General features: G+C 37.4%; 1 protein-coding gene across 3 annotated transcripts in view; it reads left to right on the forward strand.

The window, feature by feature from the left end:
- LOC126365953 (translational regulator orb2) overlaps positions 1-19,550 on the forward strand; it is a 1,712,650-nt gene that overhangs the window by 1,674,193 nt on the left and 18,907 nt on the right. For all 3 annotated transcript variants that reach the window (XM_050008737.1, XM_050008738.1, XM_050008739.1), the window contains 3 exons: positions 2,183-2,295; positions 3,319-3,529; positions 11,352-11,533. In XM_050008737.1, the coding sequence (XP_049864694.1) occupies positions 2,183-2,295; positions 3,319-3,529; positions 11,352-11,533 (506 nt within the window). The remainder of the gene's footprint in view (positions 1-2,182; positions 2,296-3,318; positions 3,530-11,351; positions 11,534-19,550) is intronic.

Consider the following 19,550-nt stretch of genomic DNA (forward strand, 5'->3'; position numbering starts at 1 on the left):
TTAAAAATTCAACCTATTAGAAACTGATACGGTGCATGAAGAAAATATAGCTCCTCAACGTAGTACAAGTAATGATGGAACAATGTTGTGTATCGGTACACTCTCATATCGTCCAAGTAACACACAGCTGTAGTAAATTATTTGTTTCATGTATTGTAACCAATAAGTCGCGTTTGTATATTGTATGATTACCGGTCGCACGCATATTTTTTAGTTTCACCAGAAAGTAATTCTTAAATATTCTGTGTTTCCAAGTTCGTTCCTGGTAATCGATGTAAGCAAACAATGAAACAAGAAAGTAAAAGTTTACAACACAACATTGTATTCGAACTCTGCAGTTACTGAACATAAAGGCTCTGATTATTACTGTACTCACCAAAAACCACTCGTTTCAAATGGAGAACGCGATCCGTTACGATGACGACTGGCGGGGGCGCGTGCTATTGGTAGTCAATATTTCACACGACGACAATGAGCAAAGTACTTACTTGTTCTTCTAAAGTACGGAAAATCCGAAGCACTTGTAATAATAAGGACTCGATAATCTTTTCGTCACCTTCATTCATGATGTTATCAGAATATGTACTAATATCAAAGAATGTAATCTCTTTGAATATATTTTGTTTTAGTAACTAGATAACCGGAACACCTCAGAAGCCAATGATGGAGACTTCCGTTATGGTAATGTGTACTAACTTTTTACTGTGTTCGAATCTGAAGATCGTGTTCACACGACACTAACAGAGGTAAAAGGTAAATTCGCACTACGGTGCCCTCAACCTTTTCGTCGCTTGCTGCCGAGGAAAAACATTACTGGTACATCAACTGTTGTGCGTTAATGGTAAAGACATACATTAATAGACTGTAAGCATTCATTCATATTAATTGATGCTTCCCTCGTTTCTTGCTAGAACACTGTAATTATAAATGTGATGCACAGTATTGTGTTCTTCATTTACAACATTTATTTACTCTAGTAGTAACTTGACGATTTTACTGGTGCTGCCAGAAGCGGAGGAAATTGGCACTAGTTGAAAGATATTCATATTTCTCCGAGTGGTGTAGTGGCTAGCGTTGCTGCCTCTGGATCAAGGGGTTCCGGGTTCGATTCTCGGCCGGGTTGGGGATTTTCCCTGCCCGGGGACTGGGTTGCCCTCAACATTTCATAATCATCATCATTCGTGACTGTGGCAACATTGGATTGTGAAAAAAATTGGACGTTAAGGTGCCCCTAGACACGATGAATTGTTTCGTGTAACGATGCCAGGACTGCGGTAACGGCAGACACTTCCTTCCGCTCACCTTTCCTCTCCTCTCGCAACGCCTTCGCCTTTCGCAACAGCCGCCTCACGAACCGTCAACTTACTGTGGACGAACAGTACTGACTGCAATCAGGGCCGGTTCGAGAACATTACCCTATCACCTATCATTGGCACCTCCCCCCCCCCCCCCCCCCCCTCCGGCCCCGTACCAGTTTTCGTTACTAATTGCGATACGCACTATGTAGAATTCGTAGCAGCTGTGGCCCCTGAGGCGCTCCTCACAGCTTGGTGCCCCTAGTGATGTCTTGCGGCACTTTGGCCTTAAACCAGCTCTGACTACAACCTGTTATAATGCACATTCTGTAAATCTCAGTGCATGACAGCATTTTTTTCAGAGCAATACACATCATCGTATTTAATATGAAGATTAGTAATGCATGCATTAGTTAGCTGTTATTACAAAATCGTACAGGAAAAGTTGTGATTCACATTTACAGCGGTGTGTATATGATGTGTCACCATCCTCTTGAAAGTTTTAACAGGTGAATGGGCTATCAAATAATCAGGAGACTCCAGTGGGTGTTTAGTGGATAGGATGATAAACAGTCTCCCTCGTTTCATTACTCTTTTGTACATACTTTAATGATTTAAAAAGCACCACTAGTTAAAATTTGTACCTGTAGATGTGTTTAAGAACCCAAAAGTAATGATAGGTAAGTTATGGCATAAATATAAGACAGATAATAATTCACAACAAAATCTTACAGCCACTAGAAATGATAATCACTTTCCCTTTGCTTTACCAAGGGAAAAAAAGGAAATGGCAACTAGGCATAATGATTGGAAATGACAGATAATTATATGAATATCCTTCCATGCGAGAGACAGTATTTATGTTAATGTAATGTTTTTGTTTGCAGATGAAATCACTGCTAGTTTCAGACGGTTTGGTCCACTGGTTGTTGACTGGCCACATAAAGCTGAAAGCAAGTCCTATTTCCCTCCAAAGGGATATGCCTTCCTTTTATTTCAGGTAAAGTTTGATAAGTAATTTTTGTGATGCATAAGTGAACATTATTAAACTTGCAATAATCACAAACTAATTTCTGCATTAATTGTTACGCATAAGATTTTACTTGAACGCATTCCGTAACTTGTTCGTACATTTGCTAATTGGGATTAAAATGTATGGAGTGTAGCTTGTGTGTGTGTGTGTGTGTGTGTGTGTGTGTGTGTGTGTGTGTGTGTGTGTGTGTTCAGAAATGCTATTTAGTGGATAACTGTGAATAATATATTGCGAAGTTATTTTTATGGGTGATAGTATGCGGGCGTTGTTGTCCTGTGACAGATATTCCAGTGGGGGTAATGGAAATTTTTACAAAATTGTTGAAAAATGTCCTTTTTAAGGAAGGAGACTTGCACAAAGATTGAAATATTACTTCTTTGAACCTAATGTGGACTCAGGAAAAATTTGGATCTGTTTTACTTCTATCATTTTCATGCTGTTAACATTAAAACAAGGTTACTAGACAGGGAAAGTTTGAAACACCAATATTTTTATGTTTGCCAAGGAAACTGTCTTAACTTCACTACTCTATTCTTTATGTAATTATTTCCACACAGACTCTGCCATGTTAAAAATAGTTATCAGTAAATTTGACGTAACACATTTATTATCATACTACTTTGTAATAATGGAAAGGTTATCAACCTGTGATTAATAAAGTAAACGTTAAAAGTCCTGTCTATGGTGGCCAGTTGATGACCACCACATTGAAGAACTTACCTTTAACTGTTAGACAAAAGCTGCTCATCTGATAAACGTAAAATTTGGTATGTGTTACATTAATGCAATACAGATAACTGTTCATATGACATTTCTTTTATTTTAATTGGGCCTAAGTAAGCACACAAACCAAATTTTGAGTTCATAGCAAGTACTGGCAATATCCATAGTCCCTGATCATTGGTATATCTGTGAACAGCAATAATAACAAAATACTTTGTCATTTTTTAAAATAATACTTTGTTGTTAATACTGTGCCCCTCTTTACAGGATGAGAGCTCAGTACAGCAATTAATTGACGCTTGCATCCAAGATGATGATAAACTGTACCTGTGTGTGTCTTCACCGACAATAAAAGACAAGCCTGTGCAAATCCGGCCATGGCGTCTATCAGATGCGGACTTTGTGCTAGATGCCTCGATGCCACTAGATCCTCGTAAGACAGTATTCGTTGGGGGTGTGCCACGTCCTTTGAAAGCAGGTAACAGAATTTGTTAGTGCTTTCCAAGCTTTTCACCTTGTATAATTCAAAATTTGTCGTCTCTTTTACTATCCATGTATTTAGTTATAATTAAAAATTACGTACTGAATGCGTGCTCAAAAATACATTCATAAACTTTAGTAAATATTTATTATGCATACAGTGTCTCAAATGAAGTGATGCACGTGTGTAGCAGTGGACTGAAATTTGGGAAAGTGTTGTTCAAATTTCAATTCAGTTCATGTTTTCCTGTGCTTTTTTTTGAAAAATCTGATACTTAGATGTGGGTACAAGATGTACATCATTACTGCATTTATTCAGTGACTGCTAGTTTTTGAGGGAGTGCAATAACATTTTGAGATGCTTATGTAATACGAAAAGGGAATCTCATCTGAAAACCTGTGCAGCCAGACTGGACTATCATTGGAGAGGTAAATGGAATATCTGGAATTACTGTCAACATATCAATAAAAATAATCCATTTTTGAAAATATAATATAATTGGATTGATAAAAAAATATCCAGAAAACAGCTCCAGAAGAAAGACACACAAAAGTAATAAAATATGTAAGTTTTTGGAGCCAGTTGCTCCTTGTGGCAGAAGGCTTGAAGGGGAAGAAAGAGGGATAAGGGAAAAGGAGTGGTGAGGTTTAGGAAATGAGAGAGTTGCAGAAAAGTCACCCAGAAGCTTGTATCTGGTAAGCCTCCCATGATAACAGGTTCTGGGCAACTTTTCTGTGACTCTCCTCATTTCCTAAACCTCACCAGTAACTTCGCTTCATCCCTGTTCCTTCCTCTTCAACCCTTCACCCTGACTCCAAAAGCCTGCACTTTTCTTTATATTCAAATTATATTATATTCTGAAATTACTGTCAGATTTACTTATAAAAACTCTTAACTCACTTGGTGAAATGAAGCTCTCCAGAGAGTCAAGACTGGTAAATAGCTGTAGACATATGAAATGTCATGCACTTTACACATCAATGTATCATTCTTCAATATATTCCATTTGATCATCTTGAAAACAGGGGATTAAAAAGATCTGTTGCTGCAGAAAGGATTTTATACAACATTTGTTTGGTTTATGCCAAAATATACAGTTTCTAGTCATATTTTGCACCAGTGCTGTAAGAAATGCCAGAAGACACCATCAGAGATAAGCTATCCATATCGTATGGCCAGCAAACATTTAGAGTCCTCACTCTCTTCTGATATGAAATTAGTTTCTGAGCTTGTGTCTTTCCCTGTTTACACAGTTTTTTTTTTTTTTTTTTTTTTTTTTTTTTTTTTTTTTTTTTTTTTTTTTTTTTTAACTTGAAATTTTTCTGACAGTGGAAAACTGTATGCAAAACCAAGACTCGAACTCGGGACCTTTGCCTTTTGAGGGAAGTGCTCTGCTGACTGAGCTATCAAAGCACAACTCAGAACAAGTCCTCACAGCCTTACTTCCACTACTAATTCATTTTCTACCTTCCAAAATTCATAGAAATTCTCCTCCCAAACTTGAAGGACTAACACTGCTGGAAGAAAGTATATTGTAGAGACATGGCATAGCCATCCCTGGGGGATGTTTCCAGAATGAAATTTTCACTCAACAGTAGTGTGGGCGCTGATATGAAACTTTTTTCCTGGCAGATTAAAACTATATGCCAGACTGAGACTCTAACTCAGGACCTTTGCCTTTCACAGATGCTAAATGCTCCACTGATTAAACTACCCAGACACTGCTCATGACCCACCCATAAAGCTTTCCTTCACCAGTGCCTCATCTCCTACCTTCTAGTCATCCCCTACCAGATCAGGTACTTGTGGAAGTAAAGCTGTGAGGACAGATTGTTAGTTCTGCTTGGCTAGCTCACTCATTAGAGCTTTTCCCCTTAATGGCACACAGGTCACAAGGTCTGGTCACAATTCAGCACACAATTTTAATCAGCCAAGAAAGTTTCATACCAATACACACTTAGCTGCTGAGTTAATACTTCATTCTACTCATGAACTTGATTAACTACATTTACATATAGTCTATAGGAAAACTTCTCATAAACAGTAACTGTGTCATTTATATTTAAAATTATGCCCTGCTATGCTGGCTTGCTTACAGAGATTTGTGTTCTTAGAAAAATTAGCAACTTGATGAGTGTTTTCTGGTAGCTACAGTTGTAAAATTAATGTTCTTTGTCCATGTTTGTGAATGGAAAGATGTATGCCAGTGAAACAAAAGAGGAAAAGGAGGTAAATAAACAAGCACTTGAAACAGAATACAGAATGATGTTGATGATTCATCTTCCAATGAACAGTCAATGAAGTCAGTAAATATTTAAATCACATAGCAGTACAAAACACTCTTCACAAGTTTCTGTTAAAGATGAGACAGGAGAAACACTGTAGAAAACTATGTCAAATAGTGATTTTGAGACTTCAGAAAAGACAGAGATATATTCTCTGCTGAAAATTATGTCAAACAAATACATTTAATGACAGCAATCAACCTATACGACTTGTACCTTTAAATTTTCTTAAACAGCCTGTCTCAAGCTTTCACGGTGGGGGGGGGGGGGGGGGGGTGGCAGAGGGGGGTGGCAATTGCCCTTCTGGGATTGGGAAAGTAGACTTCTTATTCACATCAGAATTCTGATGCATTTCTATGATTGTCTATGGTTGTATTTAGCCAATAGATGAATTATTCTGGCATCATATTGCTGGAAGTAATAGGAAATATTATGGTTTTAGCAATTGCTGTACAACTTAGGTTTCTCTCATTGTCATGTTGTTCATGGAAAATTATGCTTTTCTCTTGGCTCGGTAATGGTTTCTGTGCTACTTTGCATTCAGTCTTTGCAGAACATTGCCAAAACAAAGTGCCGAAACTTCAACTTTTCTCTGTTGTCTGCTTGCACCGCCCTTATCGATCTGGGACTCCCAATGTGGAGCCTGATATCAATAACCAGCTCATTGCTCTCCACACTCACCAGCAGAACATGAATGTGTTTGGAGTGTGCCTGGCTGTCATCCCTCCAAAAATCACTCAAGGACACTCTCCCTCCATAGCACAACTTAATTTCAAAAGAGGTTCACAATTTGTCTGTGGACAAACTAGATCTGTGACTTCTTGCTGACTTATGACACTCACTTGTACATGCAAAAATGATTCCTCTGTAGACCAAATTGCAACAGCTGAAAAGAGTATTTTTTTTTACTAGAAAAGCAAAAATAATGGGAATTCGTGATTGAAACATATCCTCTCCAGAAGCTGGCACCTATTCAGCATCTGTGGGGTGCAACATGCAGTCATAAACTAATTCTCTGTCACGCAGTTGGCAAGTCTTCAGAAGAAGATGCCAAACAAGGAAAACGAGGAAAATCTTTGTTCAATCCTAGGCTGTTGAGGGTCAGTTCCGCTGTGAATTTCAAAGTGGTTTTGCGTTTTCACACTCATTTAGTTGAGCATTGGATCTGGGATTAATTTTACACAAAACACTATCACATCTTGTTAAACTTTTAATTATGCCAGTTGAGACTGAAACGTGGAAGGCATGAAAATAATGAAATAACTCAACGTGATCAGACTTGTAAGCAAAGTGTTGCACGTGGCACCAAAGTTAAATAAATTGTTTTCAAAATGAAATTCTTGTTTGCTCACCTTGAGGTTTAGTCATTCAGGTTTTTTCCTCCATTTCAGATTTTGAATTTTCAGCATCAGTCTACCATTTCTGCTATATGAAAAAACATCTTTAGTGAATATTTTTAGCTTTATTTTTTAACCTACTAGAAAAGCTGTATCTCATCAAATAATGATGTAATTTCAGACCATTAACTGAAAAAGGTAACATCAGCATCATAATTATAATGTAAAAAAGATGCTCTTTGTATTCTCTAAGGAAATATGCAACAATTTTGGGTGTGAAAGTAATCCAAATCAAAAAATAGTATATGGACAATTATCATTCTTTTGAGATAACAATGAATGTTATGTGTCTCCCACAGAATTTAGTTGTTGGGGTACGACACATCTTCAAAATCACCAGATCAGTTACATACCTAAAATGCCAATTTTAGAACTTTCACAGCACTTGAATATATTTTTATGGATGCCTATATACTCAGTACATACATTGTGGGTTCCATAAATAAAGTGACCAAATCCATAGAAAAACTTTTACTGAACATATTCATAGGAGTCAAAAATTTTCAAAACAGCATGCTCCTGCATTGATACACTTCTGGAGGAAATGTTTCCAGACCTTGGGGGACTCCTCTTTGATGTCCATTAAATCCAATGTGACATGAGCCAGGTTGTTTTCAATTGTGTCCCAGTGTTTCCCTTTCAGGCCTACTATTAGCCAAAAAAAAAAAAAAAAAAAAAAGATCTAGGGGAGCCTGGGACTGTAGAGAGGGTGGGGAAGCTATGGGTTTTGGGTTCTGGCCAGAAATTCATTGACAATGAAGGATCTGTGGCCTGGCATGTAATTACAATGCAAATTCTACTTAGCAGTGTGCAACTCTTCTTTTTAGTCTGATGAACACTTTCCAGTAGAAAACTGCTTTCACATTGGCCCCCCTAGCTATAAATACATAGTGGACAAAGCGTCTTATGTCAAAGAAGTCAGTGAGCTCGGTTTTGATCCCAGACTTGTTTGTGCGTGCTGTCTCAGGGCAGGGCAATGCTGGAGTTTACCACTGTAAACTCTGCCTTTTTGTCTTTGGGCCATGTTCAAAAATCTATGACTCATCACTGGTGATAACTAAGTTTAAAATATTGGGATCTTTTTCATGCATTTCCGAGAGTCCTTGGTACCAGAGAACTTGCATGTCCTTTTGTTTGTTCATAATCATTTTTAGGATTAGTTTGGCATACACCTATCTCATGTTCAAATCTTTGGTTACCATGTGATAAACAGTTCTTTTGATTATGTTTAAAGTTTCTGCTATGAACTGAAGGCTCAACCATGAATCAGAATTCAGAGAATTGTATCACATTTTCATCAATTCAGGGGTTGTTGGGCGTCAAGTGCTGGATTCGTCAGTGACTTCCTCTGGCCCTCCTTAATGACTTGTGTCACCAAAGAACTTATGATTTGGACTAGCAATCACTCTCGAAGGCCTTCTGAATTAATGGAAATGTTTGGTGGATGACTTTCCATGTTAAACACAAAATTTGATGACATAACATTCCTCCACAGAATGATCCATCGAGCCATGTCACTTAACCTCAAAATGAGGTTCATAGGAACGCATGTCCTGACACACTGCCAGCACGAGGTGATTGAGACCAAGTGTGTTTTGAACACCAACAAGCCCAGCTGGTTGAAACACACTGCATTGCATCACCGTGTCAGGAAAAAATTGATCACATTATTTATGGAATCCACTTTGTATGGCTTTAATAAATTCAAATATTTATGCAAGATTCACATGATGAAAAAATTACTCGGATAATGGTTTGTCAACTTTTTGCAAGTAAAGATATGCTATTATGAATTAATACTTGTCGAGCAATTCTTTTAAAAAGATACAATTTTTGTCATACTATTGTTTCTAATGTGTACACAACAGTTTGCAGTATTTTCAAGTAAATATGGGAGGTATTGTACCTACCAACAACAGGGTGCAATGCTTTTGACTTGGTGTTGGACTGGATGTTAAGAATCTGGATCTTTCATCTTTTCTGTTATTGTCATCTCCAACCTTCTTTATTTTGTTACGTGAAAAAAAATAGTCTACTTTGCTTGCTTGCCTCACAGGAGTTAAAAATGTTGCAGGCTGAGTATTTAGAGAATGAGAACCTGTTTTCCAGCATCCACTCTGAAAGTTCCCTTTCAAATATATATATATGCTGCATCTTTATACTCACATTTTTCCATTCCAACACAATAAATAATGATACACAGACACTTGTAACTAGTTTAAACTTTGTTGTAGTTGTAGAGGCAACTGATAATTAATTTTCTAGTGTATCCTTCATGGAGCATTATGTTTGTTACTTAAAGATATACACTTGCAAAAGTGAATATGTTGAAACTCTCAAGGTGTGATGACTTCCGTGTTAACTTCTTGTAGGATCCTTGTGGAAAGGCTTGTTTCTTTCTACATTAACCTTTTGTTCAATAGCTTGACAAGAGTAGTACAGTATTGTTTTGGTGGATAACTGAGCCATACGCAGAGAACATAGCTGGAAATAAAACATCAGTTCCCACACTGTATTTCAATTCCAGTCAGATAAGAACTGCCATAAAGTACGGACCAATACATAATTTATTCAATAACAGTCCTGATTCAACTGCTTATCCATAGTACTTAATAGCACACAGTAGCATATCTGAAGGCTTCCGAAGGGGAGGGCGGAAAATATTATTTTCAGTATTTCCTAAAATTATTGACTCAATTTAAACATTTTAAGTGCTTTCACAAACTACTCAACAGGAGTAATAATCTCATTAAAGATTTCACACAATAAGATAAGTGTTACAGTTAGAAATTGTTTATAAGTCTTGAGGCAGCATGGTTCGTGTCCTGCAAATTATCCAGATTACATTCATCCATTATTTCAGAATGAGAGCATCTAGTGACTTCATGCAAATTTTACAAATAATTTCAAACTATTGCAAAATGTCTTTTCATTGATACCTCCTGCAAAATAATGACAGGAAAAAAGGTTATCAATGTTGTTCATGGAGTAAAACTTCAGTATGAAACATGACATTTAAATTAATTTCATCTTTACTACCAACTCTTATCAGCCACACAGTTTTTAGACAGTATCTACATATATCAGTTAATGAAGCTGCAATTGTCATTGTATGGCACAGAGTTGAAGAGAGAAGACAACGTAAACATTGAGATTCATGAAAAAACTAGCTTTTACTTGAAATAGAGCTCAAATTACCAGGGCTATATTCATCCAGTATTTCATAATGAGAGCACTCGATGATTTCCAGTAAACTTTAAACGTAATTCCCGTTATTTTATAAACTTTTCCTCACTTACGTGCATAATGTCAAATATTTAACACATTAACTCATTTGTAAAGTAATTGCACCTTGAAGCTGTTTTAAACATGAGATATTGATTTTTTAAAGGATTGAGAGGTTACTGGTACTGTAATAATGCAAGGGCCACAAACTAACAACACATTAGCTGAAGGTGTGATGGTGCAGGGAATGGTGAAAGGGTGGCCATGAAATACTGTAGATGGCCATTTCTTTTCAGACAATGGAAGGAAAACTCTTGAACGTATTTTATGAATCCATTCAGTTGGACAACTTGTTTAAAATATGTTGAACAACGAATATAAATTTTAAATGTGCCAGGTTCTAACCTTATCTGTAATGAAATATGGCACTCGTGTAGGTTTCATAATTAAATAAGAATGAATAATTATATAGAAACATGGAAATACACAGTTTATTATAATTATATGAAAATGACTTTGTAGTTACTAAACAGTTTTTTCACGAAAATCGTACACTTACGTAAAGTAAAATCTGTGACTCATTAAATTTTCTAAGACAGTACCTGGCCATTAACTGGTTTATTTTGAGGATGGTATTGAGGACCCAAAAAATCAGAATCTGGAAAAATTGTAAAACAAAATTATTTTAATTCCTATTGTTGCTCTGCAATTGTGCATTTGCGAGAGTGTAGGAGGACAGAAATCTGTACCATTTGATTGTACTGCAACATGTGTCACATACCACCACATAGGTGTAAAATTTGTCTAATTCCCCTATTTTTTGAGACATATAAGTTAATTTTTTGTGTATAATAGAGTGGCAAAACCTCTTAATTGTGCTTAGCTTTCTAACATAATTTTTTTTCTCTGCAGTGGAACTGGCCATGATTATGGACCGTTTGTATGGTGGTGTCTGCTACGCTGGTATTGATACTGATCCTGAACTAAAATACCCAAAAGGTGCTGGCCGTGTGGCTTTCAGCAGTCAGCAGAGTTACATTGCAGCTATTAGTGCACGCTTTGTTCAGCTACAGCATGGTGATATTGATAAACGGGTAAGTTTTAGACGTCTTTGTAATTTTACATGTGGAGAAGATCAATAGAAAGTGATAGACTTCCATGGTTTAAGATAAGCAAACTGCCAATAATGCTCAACAGTACATACTTCAGCATTCAGGAGAAAATGTATATGAATTATGGAAAGATAATTGTAAGTTCAGAAGAAGAAAATGGTAATTGTTTATCAAAAGTCAAGAGAAATAGCAATGTAGTAATAGTGTAATTGAAAGCATTGTGTTGCATGATGTCTGCACCTTTGAAGCAGAGGAATTCATGACATAGCAACTTCGGATGGGCGAACCATAGCCTACACGTTCCGTTTCTTGCACTACGGCTTTCTTATCTGTGTTACTAAATGGCTAAAACAATCACCCAGTCCTAAGTCGCAGAGTGTGTATCCAGTAGGTACCATGGGCAAAAATTTGATTTTCAGTATTTAATATAACTGTTGACTGAATTTAAAAATTTAAAATGCTGTTACAATCTACTCTTAAGAGGTATAATATTACATTTAAGGTTTAACACAGTGAATCAAGTATTGAAGTCTGAAACTGTGTATATGTCTTGTGGCAGCATAACCCACAGTGTGCAAATTACCAGACTGTATTTATCCATTAGTAACTTCCAACAAATTGTACCCACATAATTTCAAACGTGGACAAAATTTTTTCTTGCTGACTCCTCCACAAAGTAATGAAAGGAAGAAATTTATCACTTACTTCATTGTTGCTGTTCACAGAGTAAAACTTAAGCATCAGGCATGACATCTTAATTCATTACACCCTTAAATTCTGTTCATAACACATTTTGCAGACAATATCCACATATACCACTGACTGTACCTACATAATTATATCATTGTATGACACATAGTCTGGAGACATGATGTAATAAACATTGAGATACATGAAAAACTCCAGTGTCTTCAACAGTAAAGGATTTGCTTGCTTAATGTCAAATATTCAACACATTAAGTCATTTGTAAAGTAATTGGACATTGGGAGCCATTTTATACATGGGATTTTGATTCCTTAAAGAATCGAGATGAAGGTTTACTTGAACACATTAATCTGGAAACAATTCTGAATACAGAGAAGTGTGTTGGCACTTTATCTTATATTTGGGTAAAAATTTTTGATGTAATTGGAAGCACACAGCATAACGTAGTATGTAGATTACATTTTTCACATAGAAGCAAGAAACTGAGACAAGTACTGAAATAAAAAAAGAACAGAATTTGCAGTGTTTTGTTTTACTCACAGTTCCAATTTATCTGTAAGTCTCACATTTATCCACATTTTTCTTTTTTTGAGTCATCAGTCTTCCGACAAGTATGTTGCGGCCCACCATCAATCCCTTTTCTTGTGCCAGAACTCTCCATCTTGGGCTACACTTGCACCAACTTTCTCAGTTATTTGTTGGATGTATTCCAGTCTCTGTCTTTCCATAAAGTTTTCATCCTCTACAGTATTCTCTGATGTCTTAACACGTGTCCTATCATCCTGTCCCTTCTTCATGTCAGTGCTTTCCATATGTTTTTTCCTTCGCCGAGTCTGTGGAGAACCCCTTCATTCTTCATCTTATCAGTCCACCTGATTTTAACATTTTTCTATAAAATAAGTTTGCAAGCACTTTGATTCTTTTCTGATCCCATTTTCCCACTGTCCATGATTCACTACCATACAATGTTCTTCTCCAAATGTACATTCTAAGAAATTTCTTCCTCAGATTATGGCCAATGTTTGATACAAGCAGACATGTCATGTGCAGGAAAGCCCTCTTTGCCTGGGCTATCCGGCTTTATGTCCTCCTTGCTTCATCCATCACATGTTATTTTTCTTTCAAAGTTATCAGAATTCCTTAACTTCATTTACTTCTTGCTGACAATTGTGACTTTATGTTTTCATCTAATCTCATTTTTACTATTCCTCATTACTTTTGTCTCTCTTCAGTTTACTCTCAATCTATATTCTGTACTCATTAGACTGTTCATTCCATTCAACACATCCAGAAATTCTTCAGTTTCATTGAGGGTAACAATGCCATCAGGGAAAAGAATGTCATTGATATCCTTTCACCCTTAATTTTAATCCCACTCTTGAACCAGTCTTTTATTTCAGTCATTCTATCTTCCATGTACAAACTGAACAGTAAGGGCAACACCCTCTTCAATCCTAGCACTTTGTTATTGGACTTCCATTTTTATTGTTCCCTGTGGTTCCTGAACATGTTGTATATTACCCGTCTTTACCTATAGCTGATTCCTGTTTTCACAGAATTTTGAACACCTTGTACAATTTACATTGTCTAATGCTTTTTTCTGGTCAACATACTATAAACAAGTCTTGATTTTCCCTAAGTCTTGCATCCGTATTACTCAACTTCAGAACTGCCTCATTAGTGCCCTTGCATTTGCAAAAGCCAAACTGATCATCGTCTAACAGATACTCAGTTTTCTGTGTATTATTCTTGTCAGTAACATGAACATAGGATCCACATATTAGTGCCCAGGTACTAGTGTTCCTGCCATTCCTGATTATGTAAACTTCTTTGTTTTATTGTGATGTTTTGTAATGTATTAGTACATAATTAGGTGGTATTTTTAATTTTAGTTAATTCAACTACGTTGTAATACCTGAGAGCAATCAATTACAAGATATGTGTGATAATGATAAGTGAAATACTGATGCTTTAAAATTTTGAAAGAGCGAGTAATCTTTTGTTATCTTCTCAAAACCTTCTGGACAGTTATTCATGAAACAGTAGGGAACTTGAAAGCAACAATCTGTCAGCTTATGGTGTGTGTGTTCTTTAAACTTAAAAATATATTCTGCTGAGTTTAGAGTACATTGCAATAGCACTGCTTAACAGGATAAAAGTGGCAGTAGTCGAGTATTGATACTAAACATCAACTGCTAAGATTTTCATATAAAAATTCAATTGAGGATAAAAATAGAACTTCTTTGTACCATGGAACAGCAAATGTAGACAAAAACAAGAAAACTATTTCTTTTCTTACTTTGGTTAGCCTTGTGTTAAAGAAGAGCTAGTAAGTATGTCTAAGAAAGAAATATAAAAGCCATATTAGGAAGTGACTAAAATGGTCACCTGGTCCCAGTTGTAGGCTGTGAATCCACCAGCTTCCAGGGGCAACAAAAATTTGACACCAGTATTTTATATAGCCAACAGCCTTGCTGCAATGGTAATACCAGTTCCCATCAGGACACCAAAGTTAAGCGCTGTCGGGTTTGGCTAGCACTTGCATGAGTCACCGTTCAGGTCTGTCAAGGACTGTTGGCAAGCGGGGTGCACTCAGCCCCTGCGAGACCAATTGAGGAGCTACTTTATTGAGAAGTAGCGCGGCGCCAGTCACGAAAACTGACAGTGACCCGGAGGGCAGAGTGTTGTCGCATACCCTCCGTACCTGCATTTGGTGACACCTGAGGGCTGAGGATGACGTGGTGGCTGGTCGATACTGTTGGGCCTTCGAGGCCTGTCAGATAGTGTTTTTAGTTTTTTATATAAGTATTAACTGAATGTAATACGCTAAAATCTGCACATTAAGAGCTATACTCTTAACATTGAAAGTTCAACATAATAACTCAAATATTAAAACTAGAAACTGTGTACATGTCTTGAGACAGCACAACCCACAGAGTGCAAATTACCCAAACTATACGAAGGGATTGTCAGAAAAAAGTGCTGGCCCACAGCAGTTTGAGGTACTCAACTTTATAATTTTGGTTATATTTTAGACAAATGCATAAAAGCAATAATACAGAGGAATTAATGTAGTAGACAGTGTTTTCAAGTAATGCATAAGGAACCACTTGTTAACAGAATATGATGCACTCGAAAACCCAACAAACCGAACTGATCCTTACTAAACTGAGGGCTAGCACTAACTTCCACCAGCCGCTTCATATTCATCCAGTATTCGAGAATGAGAGCACTTAGCAACTTTCAACAACACAATTTCAAACTCTTCCAATTTTTTTTTCTTTCTGACACCCACCACATAATAACAAAAGAAATAAAGTTGATCACTTACTATGTTTTGACTGTTTATGCAGTAAAACTTCAGCTTCTGTCATGACATTTTAATTTACTTGTTCTTTAGTACTATATTCACAACAAATTTGCAAACAGTATTCACATACACCCTGGATTTACCTGCAGAATTATGTTGTATGTGACATACAGTTCAGGAGACACTATGTCGTAAACACTGAGATGATTGAAAAAATAGCTTTTGTGAAAGCGGACCACAAATTACCTAGACTAAACACATCCACTGTTTATATACCACCGAAGACATCCATGTTTGATTTTAAACTAATAAATCCAACACAATTACGGTTTTGCATCTTCAACCATAAATGATTTACATACTTAATGGCAGACATTTAATGCATTAACTGATTTGTTGAGTAACCAGACATTTTAAGCCTGTTCTATATGTGGGAGGTCGACTCTTAATAGAATCAGGATGGAGGGAGGGATGGGGTTTACTGGTGAAATACTAATTTGCTAACTTGTAGTAGCTGTATCTCTCTTGACTTGAGTTGCTGCGTGGCATTCCTGCTTAATCTCCAAATAACCTTGTTACCTCTCAACTATTCATCTGTTCTGTGTTGCTTAGTGAGTAGAAGATTCTAGTCTGGTTTATTTGATTGATTGCAGTATTAATTTTTAGATCCTTTTCTTTACACTTATTTACAAATCATAAATTTCTTGCCTTTTCCTGGGGACAGCTCAAATCAGTGTATTTCATGTTCAGTAGTTATATCAGACATATACACATGAACCAGTTTTATCAAATGCTAGTCATTTCTTCAAAGAAAACTGCAGACAATGATTCTTCATATTCACAATGAATGGTGCAAAATAGGCATTAGTGTTTTGTCTACTATTGCATAAGATGGGGTGACAGATTCTTGTCATCATGTTTATTCTATAGCGGACAACCGAAAATTCAATACAGAAGATTTTTATAGCGGACAACCGAAAATTCAATACAGAAGATTTTCAAAGTGCTTCCTTCTGCAGGAGTGAGTGTGTAGAGCCCTGAACTGAAATCTGTGATCACTTTCTGAAGAAAGTAACATGCCACTCTGGAGATGTGACTACACAAATCTCTCTGGAAATTGTAGTACGGGTATTAGAACAGGTCTATAAGGGGCCATTACACATCATATCCAGTGAATGCTAAGGTGTTTTGGACAACAATCCGATCTCTGAATATTGCTTGAAGGAAACTAAAGACATCCGCGGCATGGTATGAATGTCCTTCATCCTCCAAGAACGAGCAGTTTCGGAGCATTAGGTGGCAGCACAGCATGCAGCCAGTACGTATCCATATTCCAGTACTTGTCTGGATTCATCTCCTGTAACAGATTCCCTCAATAAAACTGGGACAAGTAATGCTTGTTGCATTAAACATTGACTATGTGGATTCACATTACCCCAGTTGTGTCAGTTTTGTTTGTTGATGTACCCATGGAGATGGAAGTGTGCCTCATCGCTAAACCAAATCTGATCCTTATTGATTGCCCTAATTCAAAATCCTCAGTCCTCTCATTTCTTGTAGAAGAATATCAACACTACAAGTCCCTGTCTTTCAAAGTTTGGCAACCTGAATTTCTCTTTCATTACCCTCTGTAGAGACTAGTGGCATTCATATTTTCTATGCTGCAGGTCTTGTTGATGTAATGGGCTCCTCATGAACAGGGTTCACACTCATTTCACTTTCTCCAGGGTTATGACTGAGACCTACTGTCATGAGTGGGTTTTCCTGGGCTCATGTATGACTCCATTCTCTTCAAAATGTTTCATCAGTCTGTAAAAACAAACAAACAAACAGGGAAAACATCACACAAAATCTGCATCAGAGGATTCTTAAATTTTGTTATCTCAGCTGAACTTCAGTTTTTTACTGTCAAGCCTTCTGCCATTGGCTGTTCACATCTCCAGAGTGGCATGTTACTTATTTAGCTTTTCCTTTATTAATAGCATAGTTCTTAAATTTTCTGTGTGTTTTTCTTTTTAAGAAGTTTAATCTAGTGTTTTGTTACTGTAAGTGTACATTTAGCCAGACTGCAGCACAGTTTTCGTTTCCTCTGAACTGCCAGCTTTACAACTCATTCAAGCATCAGCATCTACTGGTGACACATAATGAGGGTAGCAATTTGCACATCTAGGTTTGTCAGTTTCTATAGTTTACTTCTTCAGAGTTTTACGAGGATTGGAAGGATGCAGGAGTAGCTGGCCACAGTTTGTGAACGACTTGGGTTGCAGCTGTGGCAGAGAATCACATTTCACATGGGACACCCTGTGTGTTGCTTGTTTTGCCCTGGGCTCTGCTGCCGAGACACCTCCTAGGGTATCTGACGCAGTAGATGTAGATGTAGATGTAGATGTAGTGGATCCACCCTCACAGTACAGTGACTGGCAGGTGGTAACGCGTTTCACTCAAGGTGGAGGGCCAGTTTGGAGGCTGACAGTCTGGCCTTGCCTGTTCACTCTGTGAGTGAACATGTGGCCATTCCTTTAGCAGGATCTGAGCAGGCACACATTTGCAGGGGTTTGCTAGCTATCAGAAGCTTCAATGTTAGACACATTAAGGAGCCCCTTAGCAAGATAGTGTTTGGGGCTGGAAAGAAAGCCAATGTGCATTAGTATGTCTGTCCAAGAGGGGGTAGGGGTGGGGGGAGAAGGCCTCATCAGAGATGTGGAGGTGGCCTTGCCTATAGCTATTGAGCTGCAGGGTGCAGTCGTCTACAAGTTGTGGCTCGCATGAGCATTAACGACACCTGTTGTGTGGGTTCTGAGATCACGCACAGAGTGCAAGCAGAGCTCACAGTTTGCAGCATTGTTCCCAGAGTTGATCGGAGTCCTTTGGTTTGGAACTGAGTGTAGAGTTTCAACCAAAGGTTTTGTCAACTCTGTGACAATCTTGGCTCAATATTTCTAGACATGCATTATGAGGTGAAGATTTGTAGGATTCCCTTTGATAGGTCAGGGGTGCACTACACAAAGGAAGCAGCTACTTGGGTAGCAGAATAATTGTGTAGCCCACATGGAGTTTTTTAGGCTAGGCAGTAATTTGAGGTTCTCTGATGAATGCTTGCCAGTCGTTAACGCAGAAAGGGAAGTCAGACCAGTCTCAGAGTAACAACACTTTGGCTATCAAAATTTGATCAGTAAATTGTTAAAGTACCTGTAACTAAGTTCTCGAATATACTGCCTTCCAGGAAGTTCTCATGCTGAAAGTAGTCTAGGGAACAAGAGCTGGCTGATACTGAAGAAGAAAGTCCTGAAATATTTAATGAGAAATGGAACGTTTATCAGAAAGACAGATCAGACACCATAGGAGTAGTAGTGTTCATTGCAGTTGACAAAAATATTGCCTATATTGAGTTTGAAGTTGAGTGTGTCAGTGGAGTAATCTAGTTATGTACTATGGGTCTAGTTCGAACAAAGTTAATTGTTGGATGTTTTTACTGGCCTCCGTGTTCCACTCTGACAGTTATAGAGTCATTCAAAGAAAGTCAAGTTCAGTAGCATGTAAACACTCAGATCATGAAATGCTACTTGGAGGTTACCAAACCTTATCAAACAGCTACATTATAGAGCCTGGGATTAGCAAATTATGTCATTGTAGCAACTGTAGTTATGAAAGTTAGTACATCAGTCAAGAAGGCTAGGAGAGTGTTTCTGCTAGAAACAGCAAATAGGCAGTTGTTAGCATCTCATTTAGACAGTGAACTGACATCACTTAGTTCCATTAAGATGGACATAGAGGAATTATAGGGACAGTTTAAACTGATTGTAAATTGTGATCTGGGGAACTATGTGCCTGGTAAGTACGATTAGGACAGAAAAGATCCAAAGATACACCATGGTTATCAACGAAATTTGGAAAATGATGAGGAAGCAAAAGCTGTTGCACTCTCAGTTCAAAATAGAATATGCAAATGACAACATAAAGGTTAGTAGAGATTCATGCATCTA

This window comes from Schistocerca gregaria, chromosome 4, assembly GCF_023897955.1.
Source record: "Schistocerca gregaria isolate iqSchGreg1 chromosome 4, iqSchGreg1.2, whole genome shotgun sequence".
Taxonomy (NCBI): Eukaryota; Metazoa; Arthropoda; class Insecta; order Orthoptera; family Acrididae; genus Schistocerca; species Schistocerca gregaria.